Source organism: Podarcis bocagei, assembly GCF_964188305.1.
Source record: "Podarcis bocagei genome assembly, chromosome: 7".
NCBI classification, from domain to species: Eukaryota; Metazoa; Chordata; class Lepidosauria; order Squamata; family Lacertidae; genus Podarcis; species Podarcis bocagei.
Genome location: NC_138132.1, coordinates 59,410,637 through 59,424,077, shown reverse-complemented (window position 1 = coordinate 59,424,077; position 13,441 = coordinate 59,410,637). Strand labels below are relative to the sequence as shown.

At 41.3% G+C, this 13,441-nt stretch overlaps 1 protein-coding gene across 2 annotated transcripts in view; it reads left to right on the top strand.

Annotated features, from left to right (window-relative positions):
• The window catches only part of TENT4B (terminal nucleotidyltransferase 4B), a 55,145-nt gene that overhangs the window by 27,810 nt on the left and 13,894 nt on the right, over positions 1-13,441 (top strand). For both annotated transcript variants that reach the window (XM_081201166.1, XM_081201165.1), the window contains exons 2-5: positions 5,340-5,463; positions 8,861-8,907; positions 10,772-10,892; positions 12,408-12,515. In XM_081201166.1, coding sequence (XP_081057292.1) covers positions 5,340-5,463; positions 8,861-8,907; positions 10,772-10,892; positions 12,408-12,515 — 400 coding nt within the window. The remainder of the gene's footprint in view (positions 1-5,339; positions 5,464-8,860; positions 8,908-10,771; positions 10,893-12,407; positions 12,516-13,441) is intronic.

Here is a 13,441-nt window from a genome sequence, read left to right as displayed (position 1 = left end):
CAAAAACAGCAAGAGCAGCGGCAGCAAAGGAAAGAACTGTTTGGTGAATTCTCCAAATTTACATAAACCTTAGTTAACATTGTTCAATTATAATATTGCATTAATTACATTTTAAAAATACATTGTTTCACAATAAAGGTTCACTAGTTCGTGTCTGTATCTAGGAGATGTAGCAGATCTCCTGATAATGTATCTTTTTTGTTCTAGCAAGAGGTAATGCTTCCAAAATACTTGATCAACATGTTAGGATGTTTATCTTTGGTAAGTTTTAAAAACAAGACTGAGGGAGTTTTTTAAAACAACAACAACACACCAAACATTTTGATGTTCTGATTGAGGAAGTAAAACACCCTAATCCTCAAGATTCCCATCAGTCCTAGCCAGCATGACCAGTAGTCAGGAGTGAAGGGCAATGTAATCTTTGAGGCGGCCCCTGCGAGAGCATCTGCCTGGGTAGTGGTGCCTGCAACAAAAGTGAGGTGGAGGCTGAATCCAGCAACTTATCTGTAATTGATGAAGCTCATCATCATGGGTTATACAGCACTGCCTTGTGTTGAGGCAGAATACAGTGGTACTTCTGGTTGCGAACGGGATCCATTCCGGAGACCTGTTCTCAACATGAAAAGAGCGCAACCTGCAGCGGCGCATCTGCGCACACACGGGTTGCGATTCGCAGCTTCTGCGCATGCCTGTGGCGTCATTTTGCGCTTCTGCGCATGCACGAGCAGCAAAACCTGGAAGTAACCCTTTCCAGTACTTCCGGGTCTCCGCAGGACGTAACCTAAAAGAACGTAACATGAGGTATGACTGTAGTGTCCAATAGGAAACTAGTTTGCTCCCCAAAGGAAGTTCATTTTTCTGCCTTTGTGGGTGGTGTGCAGCAACATCTGGAGAACCACAGGTTCTTCACCCCTGCTATAATCTAGCCAAGTTTGACATGTTTGGAGGAATGTATACCATGCTAAATGACTGTCAGTTTATTGTATTTTATGTTGTCTTTTTAAAATACACATGTCCCCATTATGAGCTGTGCTAGAATTAGCATTTCTGTGTTCAACTTTGGATATAAAGATGTACTTTGGAAACTATAAGTGGCACCCAGTGCTAGTCCTACTTAGAGTAGACCCATTGAAATGAACAGACATGGGTAATAGGCCATCTGCATTTTGAAAAGATGACTTTCAGTCAGTAAACTTGCTGCCAGTGCAATCTCCATACTCCATGTCTATTGTGGAATAAATTATTTAAAGACAGGAACCTATCTGCCAGAATTAGGAGAGAAGCAAAATCACAAGACATGGCTTTCTACCCTAACATGCATTCTTGGGCTGAAATAAGTTTAATGAGTAGCAACTTGAACTTTAATCAGTTGGGAGAAACTGAATGCTGAAAGAATAATCTTCTTACTGCTGTTGTGTATTGACATGTTTGAAAATCATATGTTTCTGGCTATTTCAGATTAACTATTAGTGCTGCTATGCAGGATTCTTCAAGGTTTTGTTTGTTTGTTTTGTTCAAATACAGTTTGTGTTCATAGGTAGTAAAAAAACCTAAAAACTTCAGATTAAAAAAATTCAGATTCATAGGTGTCACCATCATATTTTTAGGCACCTGCAAAATATTTAGTCCACACCTTAAGACATTTGACTAAAGCCTACAAATTATAAAGGAGACAATTTCCCATTTGTCCCCAACCCAGTGGTTATAGCAAAAGCTAAAAATGCATTTGAAAAATACACATCCAGGCATTTTGGCCAGTTGTGAATCCTGTGTGTTTGCCAAAATTTCCTATGTTAGCATTAACATTCAATGCCAACCTTTTGTGTTTGTGTGTGTGTGTGTGTGTGTGTGTGTGGTGAATCTTTATAGCTGAGCAGAGTGTGGCTCTCAGGCATTTTGTATGTTTCTCAGGGTACTGAAATTCGGAGAAAAATTTACTGATTTTTGGCAGATACCCTAGAAAATGCTAGTTATTTCTGACCAGCACTGTTTAGCAAGGTTTCCTGAATTAAGAGTTGTACTTACTATACTTGAAAGAACCGTTTATATCAGTGGCTGCTAGTTTTGTACTCAGAGAAGTATTAAGTGGAAGTTGAAAAGAGAAGGGGGGGAACTTGATTGAAACTGCTAATTGGATCTCCATTCCTCCATGTATCAATCCAAGTATTTATGACTGAACTAGGATATAGTTGTTTGTCCTACAGATTGTGCGTTCTGAATGTTGAAGGACGACAGAAGACCCAACTGACTTGTCATAAATGGTCACTTTAGGGCTTCCTTGGAGAGAGGAAGACTTACTCTATTGTTGGGAACACACTTCTACACTCTTCTTCTGATGTTGTTAGTAGAAATAGGTTTTAACACTTTGTGGTTGGTTTTCACCATAAAGGCTTGCTGAAATCCATAATAACTCTTGTTTGGAATATGGGGTTGCATTTGATGCCCTATTGTCTTTTGAAACATGAAGATGATTGAACTACTTTAACTTAGGAAAGCCAGTTAATTATCTAACCAGCTTTACTGAGTTTAAAAAAGTAGTTAAATCCAGGTTGTCTACCCCAGACTAGAGCAATGAAATTTACAGTTTGGGGGAACTTAACACATATATTACAGCAGTTCTTAAAGAGGTAATCTTTTGTAAGTATCAAATCTCACATTGAACTGCTTTAATATTGACAAATGTCCCCCAAACTGCAGATTTCATTGCTTTAAGCAAGGAGCAGACAACCTGGTGCCCTCCAAATGTGCTGGACTACAACTTCCATTATGCTGGACCATTGAAGCTGGCTGTGGCTGATGGGAGTTGGAGTCGAGAGCATCTGCAAAGGCTGCCTACCCCTGCTCTAATCTGTGCACGGCTGCTGGTATTTGGAAATTTAGAAAACTTGTTCATTGGGTTAGTGTTACATGTGAAGAAGTTACAAATAAAACTATCATGGTAAAATAGGCCTGAGTCAATTGAATTTTATTGATGTTCAGTTATATTATTTATTATATCGTTATATTTGTTTCCTCTCATTTTTATGAGTAGATCGTTGCAGCTTCACAATTTACCTGTGAAAGTAGATGAGCCTGAGAGAGAGCAACTTGGTCACCTTTTAAAATTATCCCTCTGCTGCTAGAATTAGACCTGAAATGAGTCTCTTAATACAAGGCTTTTTGGAGTTGGGATGGGATGTTTTTGGCATGGGGGTCACAGCTGGAGGGGGAAATGGTTAGCCCTCACCTTCCCAGCTGTGACCCGCCCCCCAAGTCCCCCATGCTTCAGTCAGCCTTGAAAAAAGCCTTGCATTGACTGCAATATAGGGTGGAGGAGTAGGGTGAAGTGGGGAGCCTGGGCCCATGCTTAGTGCAGATGCTTAGTTGGCAACTCATAAACTTGACAATTGGAGCACCTTTAATAAAACAATTGCTCAAGTAAACTCTAAATGGTTTGGGGTTTTTTTTGGCTTAGTTCCATATCTTGATAATTCCCATTGTTTGTGTATCATGGTGACTTGTAACATTTTCAAAAAATAGAATACTTTTCTTATAAGCTTCTCTTTTTATTTGCATTTTTTCTTGATTCTGAAACTTTTGGAAAGCTTTGCATGTTTTCACTTATGATGAAGTGGACCACATAGTGAAAAAGGAAAAAAAAATTGTTTTCTGAACAATGTGATATGTAACCTGTGTGCTTTTTAAAATTAACTCAGGAAAAGAACTCCTAGAAGAACATTGTAGACATTCCATAAATATAGCTAGTTAACTCAAGAGAAGTCTGCTTTTTCATCAAAAGGAAGCAGTTAGATGCACTAGTTCTTGCTTGAGAAAGGGAGAACTGTGGGTTCTTGTGGAGTAGACAAAAAGCAACCAACACTAACTTGGCCAGAATTTTTTGCATTCTGTATCCTGTGGCTACAGCATCTCTGGATGTGTGTGTGTGGCTAACCATTTATATTTATCCCAGAGCCTGATGTGGGTGACTTCCATGCTCTTTACACTCAACTTCTCCATAATTTTTAATGCTAATAATTGGGTATAGAGTAAACCAGGGATGGGGAACCTCTTACCCTCCAAATGTTGGATTCCAGCTCCCATTAGCCCCATCTTGTATAGCCAATGGCCAGGTAGGATGGAGCTGTGGTCCAGCAAACATTTTGAGGGTTCAACTGATGTTACACTGGCACAAAATTTAGAGTAGGTCCCATTCCCTCTCCTTCAATCCTTTCATCACACCCTTTCCAGGAAAGTGTTCCTGCAGACATGCAATAGGCGTAAAAGCTGGCATATATTTATTTAACTTATTTCCAAACTACAGTTTGTATAATTACCTGGAACATAGTCAAGCTTTGAGTTACTGCTCAGAAATGTGATATAAAAAATGGCTATTCACCTGTTGTCGATAGCAGAGCTTTCCTCATAGGGATGACACTTCTTACTGGAAGAATCAGGCAGGGTCCTCAAAAGCCATTTGCCTAAGAAATGGCTGCCTTGGTCTGAACAGTCATAAAGGTTGGATAGTTGGTATGGGGTTGCCCGTATACTCTGAAACTCTGAATTGATACCTGGGGTGACACCTTTGCGGCATTGTTTTTTGGCATGTGCTAAAAGCTTTTACTTTTTGGGGGGTGGGGAGTAGATCAGCTTATTTTTACCATTTTTATTTGTATTTTTAATGTGTGGTATGTTTTATGTAAACTGCTTAGATGTTTTGATGATTTAGTGGCACGCAAAGCTGGTTAAATAAAAAAACCAGAAGGAAGTCCTGTTGAAATCTGTGGGACCAAATACACAACTACACTTACCCAGCGAAGATAGGTTTCCAAGTGTGAATGTCTGGATGAGGGGCAGTTGTGGGTTACCTGTTAACCCCAGGATTGCCTCCTTTCAACCCACACCTCCTGCACGGTCTGCTTTTTATCTCAGAGCTTGAAAAAAATAAGATGAACATTGTCCAGTGGAAGGAGTTGCAGAGATGAATCTTAGGGTGACAAAAGTATTAAAAGAGCCCCTCCTGCCTGCTAGTATCCTGCCTGCCAGTATATCTCTGCAAATACTTCGCCTCAGCAGAGCATTTTGAGGCAAACACTAGTTTGTACATTTCCTTTTCACTTTATGAGTTGTAGGTCTGCTCTTATAAGTGATTTTAAATTGGTTGAGACTGTTATCCTTACCAGACTTTGGCTGTAATCCAAAGCACACGTAATGTGGATGCAAGTCCCATTGAACACAGTTGGACTTACTTTCAAGTATGCATGTACAGGATTGGTGTTAAAGATTACAACTGAGACACTGTTCTTATTTTAGTCATATTACTGTGTAATTAGTCTAACTCATCTCTCTCTCTTCTTTTTCAGTCTTCATGAAGAAATCATTGATTTCTACAAGTACATGTCACCCAGACCTGAAGAAGAAAGAATGCGAATGGAGGTGGTGAATAGGATAGAAAACGTTATAAAGGGTCTATGGCCCAATGCTGATGTAAGGTTAACAAAATTCTGTTGTACTTTACTATTTTAAATATTTCTATGTCTGCTTGATGATTGGGATGTTCCTCCCCCCTAAAAAACAATCCACAATTCCACATCTAGAAAATGTAAGCCCTAGAATGAAAAATATGTAAATGAGGCAAATATGAACAATTTCAACCTCAGTTGATATTAAGGTTATGATTTGTTGTGCACTTATTCTCAGACTCAGTGTGTTAGGAGCATATTAGAAGAAAGAACAAATTCCTGTACTGAATGGAATATCACTGGAGATTGGAAGCTCCAGCAGCCAAAGTTTAGCAGCAAGACTGATGCCTGGTGTTTTTGTGTACTAGGGGTCGTGGGTCCGCCAATCACCCCTTACATTCCATTTCACCACTTGCATGCAGCAGTTGCCTTCAAGGCAACTGCGTAGAAGGAAAGGGAGCAAAGGTAAAGAGAAGAGAGATAGATATGCCCCCAAATAATTGTAAAACAAACAAGCTGTTGAATTTTGGCTATGATGAGCTTTGGGTTTTATTCTGTAGCTGCATATATTCTGTGACTTAAGTGATTTGCAAAAGAGTAACATGTAAGCAAAACTTGGGGGACTGTTTAATATGTCCTTTACATAAGGTAGTGAAAGCATGCTCTGAAAGCTGGTTGAGAAATTCATTTAGTTGCTTACTGGCTTAACAGACAAGCCATCTTCGCTGGCAGGAAGAGCACCTGTACAAAACCTGCCTGCCCCTTCCCTCTACTCATTCCTAAATCCATACTTTTCCTGTTAACCTGATCCAGTCATACTTGCCATCCACATCTGGGTTGAAATGAAAACACTGCAGTCTGATATTCCATAGAAATATTTCCTGTGGCTGCACAATTCATAGAAAGCTCTTGAACCCTGCCTCCTTTTTAGGGAAGAGGATTTCTTTCTTTCTTTCAGGAGTTTGCGTACACTCGGTGTGTTCAAGAAAAAAGATAAAACGGGATCGATGGCATTAAGCAAGCATTTATTAAAACTATGCCTTTATTTATAGAAGCCAGCAATTGTGTCATTTGCTCTATTGCTCCAGGGAATGTGCTTAGACGGAAACATTCCTAGTAAGTGAGAACTGTTCTTGGCATCAGCCGGGCTCCACCATAAGAGTGGCTGAGAGAGGCTTTAATTATCCAGGGGTTGGGACGACAGCACAGCTGACATGAAGAGGAAACATGTTAGATTGGTTTTGAAAAAGAAAGTAAACCTTGTTAAAAAGAACAAACAGTACACCATCGCATTTTAAAACTCTAAATCGTCCTTAGCATGACGCCATGCAGTTTCCTGCATAGGAAGCCTGGCGCATGCTTACAAACACTGTTATTAAATGTGGGGTGGCTAGGAGGGTGTGCACATGCCAAGAATCTTTCGGCACCTATCACAGTGACTCTCCCATGTCCACCAAGGAGCCTTGGATCAGGCGCGCAGCTAGAGTTATGCCTTGATTTGCATCACAGAGTCCTCATAACTTAAAGGGATTTCTAATCTCTGCACACTAGTATTTACAGTAAGTCCAGGATCAGTCTTATCACTGATCATTTCTATATAGCTGGTTCCATTGAAAGAGAGTTTTGATTATAAGGTGGCCCAGGGTCCTCAAAGCTGAGCAGAATTAGCTCTCTCAGATAAAACCTTGTGTTGTTTTGACCACATTGACTTCACATTGTGTATTGCGTAATTACGATAAGAGTGTGTGAAAGTTCAGTACAGGAAAACCTGCTGGAGGAAAGAGTTTGGCCTCTGAAAACTGACCGGAGGAGCCAAAGCTCAGTGGTTCAGGTCATGTTTTGCATGGAGGAGGCCCGTGGTTCAATCCTTGATGCCTCCAGTAGCAAGAATCTGGTAGAAGGTAAAATATTTCTCATTGCCTAAAATCCAAGAGAGCCACTGCCAATCAGAATAGACAATCTGAGGGAGTTGTGCAAGATGGATGGATCCTGGCTTGCTTTGTCTGTTTCAGTAGAAGGAAGCTTCATAAGTTGATTTGGCAAATGCTGTGCTCCTTCTTAAAAATAAAGGTTGAATATGCTTTACAAATCCTGCGGGAAAGGGGTGGGACATACGATTGGCTGTTTGGATCCCGAAAACCACTGGGTTCAAAATAATCCTGAAGGTTACTTCAGGTTCTGCAGAAAAACTTGTGTGCTGCTGCGGCCTTCCCCAAAGTGCACATCTTCTTGATCTAAATTGTAGTTTGGAGAACCTGCAGTTACTGTGATGTGTTTGTGCTGGAGCTGTTTTCACACTGTGTGTGTGTGTGTGTGTGTGTGTGTGTGTGTGTGGTGACTGTGTTTTCTCTGTTCTGCACAGCTCAGCATGATGATGACACAAAATGTCTAGCTAGCCAATCTGTTTGAAGAGAGCTTCTAAATTATGGCACGTGAAGGATATAATTGAATTTCAGAATGTTCTTACAAATAGATGGCAGTAGGTACATTGTAGAAGGCTGGCATAACCTGATCAGACTATTTGCCTACCTCAGTTTTGTCAATTGTAGGTGGCACCAGGTGCCAGCTCTCAGGCACCTGATATTTTTATTTAATTGAACCTGGAACCTCCTTCATGCAAAGCAGATGCTCTCACTGAGCTTTGGCTTCTTCCCATTTGTCCAGTCTGGGGGGAATGGATAAAGCTATACTCATCTCATTTTCCAAGTGTGGTTGAGAGCTGACTTTTTCTTAATATGGGCCCCATCTATGCTATCTAAAGCAGTATCATACCAGTTTAAACCAAATAATCCTAGGAAATGTAGTTTGATAAGGGCACTGAGACGTGTTAGGTGATACTTTCACCTTCCAAGAGTCCCAGTTCTCAGAGTGATTTAACAACCAGTGACTCTTCCCAAGGAAATTGAGGGAATTGGAGCGCTAACAGCTCATGGCACCTTCACCCAACCACAGTTCCAAGGATTGTGAGGCAAGCAATGACTGCTTAAAGTGGTATGACACTGCTTTAAATGTATAGTGCAGATGGGGCCATAAACAGAAACTAGGTTTTGAGTTGTAAAGGCATCAATAGGAGCAGTTTATTTCCCCCTCCACTTTCAGTTATTTTTGTAAGGGTTTGTAAGTTTTAAAAATTGAGTATAGTGTCACTGATCTCAATCATTACCATTCAAGTGGTATTTGGAATATAACAGTTATCTAGTTTTGAAATAATTTTGTTAATGTGCCTACTTAATAACATGACTTTTTAGAATTAGAAATCAGCTGCTATGGTTTGAATATTCAGAGTTCAAACTCATGTCCTATATTATTCTTCAAGCCTTTCCAAAGTCTGCCAGTTGAGGGCAGCCACATTCAATGTTAATATTTTCTCCATATGTTTTTGGTGAAGGATTTTAACTTCCTACTTTCATGCTTTTTTCCAGGTACAGATATTTGGAAGTTTTAAGACTGGTTTATATTTACCTACTAGGTTAGTAGTCTTTAATTGCCCCTTATTCTTACACTGAATATCACATTTTCCCTTCCCTGCTTATATTTAACTTGTAAGTCATACTGAAATTGCATAACAGCTGTTTTGATGTTATGGAGATGAAAAGTTATATAATTTCACCGGAAAGCAAATTTGAAGTTCAAGGGAGTCAAAGTCGCTGTCAACATCACTTTCCCTTTCCTGACCTGGCTGTTGACAGAAGATAGTCCTGCACATTTATAAATTATTGTTTCTAATTATGTATTTCCAACCTTTACCAGAGGAAATCTGGCCAATGTGACTTGCAAGTACAGTCAGAATACAATAATAAAACCGCAGTAAGATTTATTGAAGCTCATCAGAATCCAGGAGAAGAGAGTCTAGCTGGGTCAGACACCTGGTTTATCTTTTGTCTAGTTCCCTCAATCTCCTGTTCATTTCAGCAAGACATTTTGTGATCCTGTGGAGAGGAGAAGGGACAGTCTACTTGGAGTAGGCATTGGTTGGTATATTTGCATGCCTCCCTTACTGTCTCTCACTCCTTTCCACAGGGCAGCTTGTGTCAGGCAATGCCCTGAGTAGATACAGCTGCTTGAACTGTCATTTAGTATTTGACCTAGATGATGCTGTGCAATAAAATACCTACCTGCTTACCTACCTGGCCACCTACTGTGTTCTAACACCGGGCTGGTGATGCATTTAAGCTGGAGGATTAACTGATTTATAGATGCTTCTAACCCACATTTCAATCGTAAAACTCCTTGGGGCGGTTTAAAGTTAAAAATCACAATAATAATAAATTCCAAAAACAAACAATGACAGCGGTGTCAGAAAAGAATAAACACAGAGTAGAAGTAGCAAAATGAAACCATTAAAAGCCATGGGTGTGAGTTAAAAGCTCAGGTAGGTAGGATGTACTCAGCCTGGTATTTTAATGGTAACAGTGAAGGCTCCAGGCAAAGCTCCCGCGGAGGGAATTCCAAAGATGGGAAGCTGCCATAGAAAGGGCCCTTTCCTGCAATTGATACTCGCTTTATATCTGAAGACAAGGGAATTTGGAGAATGACCCCAGAAGGTTCACTTGGGTAATGATGGTATTTCAGGTACTTGCTCCCAGATTCTGTAAGATGGCACATGGGGTGGGTTGGAGCTATTTGTGTCATCCTGTGCCTTTGCTGTGGTTATGATTTTGTACATTTCCTTCGCATTTAGTTATATCGCCTCTGTGGCTGTGGTTCAGGGAGTCATAGTGTGTTTCCCGCCCCACCCTATCTTGGATCCTGCAGCTGAGAAACACTCTGTTCCTACAAATTTCACCATAACCTGTGAGCTGGGAGATATTTGCCTGAGAGACTTGGGGACTTCAGAGCCATAAGCCACCAAACTGCCAGGGATATTAGTTTGTATATTAGGAGGTGGCCATAGAGTGCTGTTTCTTGAACTCTCACTGCCAAGAAAAGGGCTTTGAGTCACTTCTGTTCACTTCAGAAATACATGGCATGAACAGGATTTTAGATCCCTGCCCTAGAAAAGCTTTGTGTCAAATTTAATCACAGTTCTGTGATTAAAAAGAAAGGTCTTTCTGAATTTACTTCATAGAGTATGAAGTAAATAAAAAGTAAATAGACAAAGTAAAAATCACAATAATAATAAATTCCAAAAACAAACAATGACAGCGGTGTCAGAAAAGAATAAACACAGAGTAGAAGTAGCAAAATGAAACCATTAAAAGCCATGGGTGTGAGTTAAAAGCTCAGGTAGGTAGGATGTACTCAGCCTGGTATTTTAATGGTAACAGTGAAGGCTGTGGTTCAGGGAGTCATAGTGTGTTTCCCGCCTCTTAATTGCTGCCTCTTAATTTCAGTGATATAGACTTAGTTGTGTTTGGGAAATGGGAGACGCTGCCGCTTTGGACCCTGGAAGAGGCTCTCAGGAAACACAACGTGGCAGATGAAGGTTCAGTAAAGGTTTTGGACAAAGCAACTGTAAGTTCTCTCCCTCTCTCTCTCTCTCTCTCTCTCTCTCTCTCTCTCTCTGCTTTACTAAAATTGGTAAAAGAAAAAAGAAATGCACCAAAGGAACTTTGTACTGTACAGCTGCCCTTGATCTCTGAAAGTTGCAAGCCGTATCAGTAAATTATTGTTGATTGCTGTTGCTTTTTAAATTCTCTGTATCTATTAGAAGTGGGTCCTCACACATGCAAATAAGGCCAGAAGATTGAGGAAGGGGCAATAGAGTAAGAATGGGCTTGGTAAGGAAGGTTCTCATCCTCAGCAAAACAACTATGGGGGAGGCTGAAGAACACAAACCATGAATCTTTTTTTGTGGGCACACAGTTACTGCAAATGTTGCCAGTGGGACAATTTGCAGCATCCTTTTAAAAGAAGCCTTCCTTGTTTTATTGCTGTTCTTGCGCCAGAATCCAGAGAACCACACAACTGGTTGTGCATGCCCAAAGGAGCTTTGGGTTTGCATTTCCCAACAAACACATCATTCTGCACAGCAAAAGGACTGCCAAAACCAGTTTGAGAACACCGCATTGGGGGTTATTGTCGTTGGTGGTCTGCAGTTCAAAGAAAAGTCTGGTTTCAAAGGGCATCCTCAAGCCTCTGGTCACAAGTGTTGTTGCATTCTGGTCTCAGTAAACAGCCAAATAATCTAGACTTTAAAAAAAATTAGAGATGAATTTCAAATCCTTGATGTACCGTATTTTTCACCCCATAGGACGCACCGGCCCGTAAGGCGCACCTAGTTTTTTGGGGGGGAAATAAAGGGGGGGAAATTATTTCCCCCCCCAGGCGCGGGGCTGGGGCGGGGGAAGCCCGAGCTTCCCCCGACCCCAGCCCCCAGAACAGGCAGCTCTCCGCAAGCCGTGGAAGCCCAGCGCCGGGCTCCCACCGCTTGCGGAGAGCTGCGCGAAGCCTGGAGAGCGAAAAGGGTCGGTGCGCACCGACCCCTCTCGCTCTCCAGGCTTCAGCGAAAGCCTGCATTCGCCCCATAGGACGCACACACATTTTCCCTTCATTTTTGGAGGGGGAAAAGTGCGTCCTATAGGGCGAAAAATACGGTACTTTAGCGCTATGAATTTGAGTCTAGTTGCTATTGCTTTTTTCAATGATATTTCCTCGAATCCTTACATGTGAATTCAGCTCCTGATGATAAAGCCACATTTTCTTTCTGAAGTAACATGAGAAGCACCTCTGGGATGTGAATGGCTTGCTTCTTATGTCAGGCCTTATGTGAAGAATAGCTTTATTCTGTGGCCTCCTATCTCCCCCTGCTGCCTGTTCATGACTGAAAAGCAACTGCTTTGTGATTGGAGTACTATTGCATCCCCCCATGGTTGTATAAAGGACCTCTTGTATGTAGCAAAAGGCTGAGCTCTGTGAAGATTGTTTTGTTTTAATTTTAAGTGTGTGCTGTCCTTGTCTAACACTAAGCGTATAGGAGAAAGAGAGTTCTCTCTTTGAGATAAATGTGTTGTTTTGCTTTTTCCTCAGGTCCCTATAATTAAACTGACTGATTCCTTCACTGAAGTAAAGGTTGATATCAGTTTTAATGTACAGAATGGGGTAAAAGCTGCTCTTCTCATCAGAGATTTTATCAAGGTTAGTTGATGCATGGAAACATGGGCTGGATCTAGACACATCAAAGAAGCGTTTCAGTAAAACGCGCTGCAAACTTTGTATGAGAAATCGGGTGAGCAAAATCAGAACTCCACAGCGCCTTCTGGTGTCAGTGTTAGAATGGATAAACAACACGTATAAAGTGCTTTTTCTTTGCCAGTGTAGCTGAGGCCACGGCTAAGCTTCAAGAGGTGTAGGCAACAGATTTGAGGCACGTTCTTGAAAATTCAAGTTGTTTCTCCTCTCAATTTCTTTAAAAATACATTGTATTTCTGATGGTCTCCATATGTTGTTGGACTCCTTTCCCCCCATCAGTCTCAGCAAGCCTGGCCAGTGGTTGGCATAGATGAAACTGTGCAGTCCAATAAAATCTGGAGAGCATCAGGTTGGAGAAGGATGCTGCTAGAAAACCTCATGCCAACCGTGTTTAAAAAAGTGAAAACAATGAAACAATTGAGAGGGCCAAAGCATTTATATAGGGTATCTACAATGGTAGATTTGCTCTAGTAAAAGCTCTTGCAATCTGCCTGCCTTTCTCCAGGCCTTCCTACATTGTGTTGTCTCCCAAAAGCTTCTCCTGATTGTTTGAGAGCTCTCTGGTACAGTGTGATCTGTATTCTGGTGAAAAAGAAGCCTTAAAATGGGAAATGGACTTAATCAGAGCCTGTGAGAAGTTGTAAGGAAAGGATGGTGGTCCTGAGGTCAGACCATGAGGCGGGGTGAAGCAGCCACCTCAGACGGCAAAAGCTCAAGCAGTTGCACCCCATCCACCCCAGCCTTTTTGCTGCCACCGGAACACACACACCCCCAGCACAGTTTTGGGAAGAGGGAGGCGTCCTGGTGCATGACATTGCTGCTTGTCTTCCCCACCCTGGGAAACACCCCCTCATCTCAATGAGTTTTGGTAA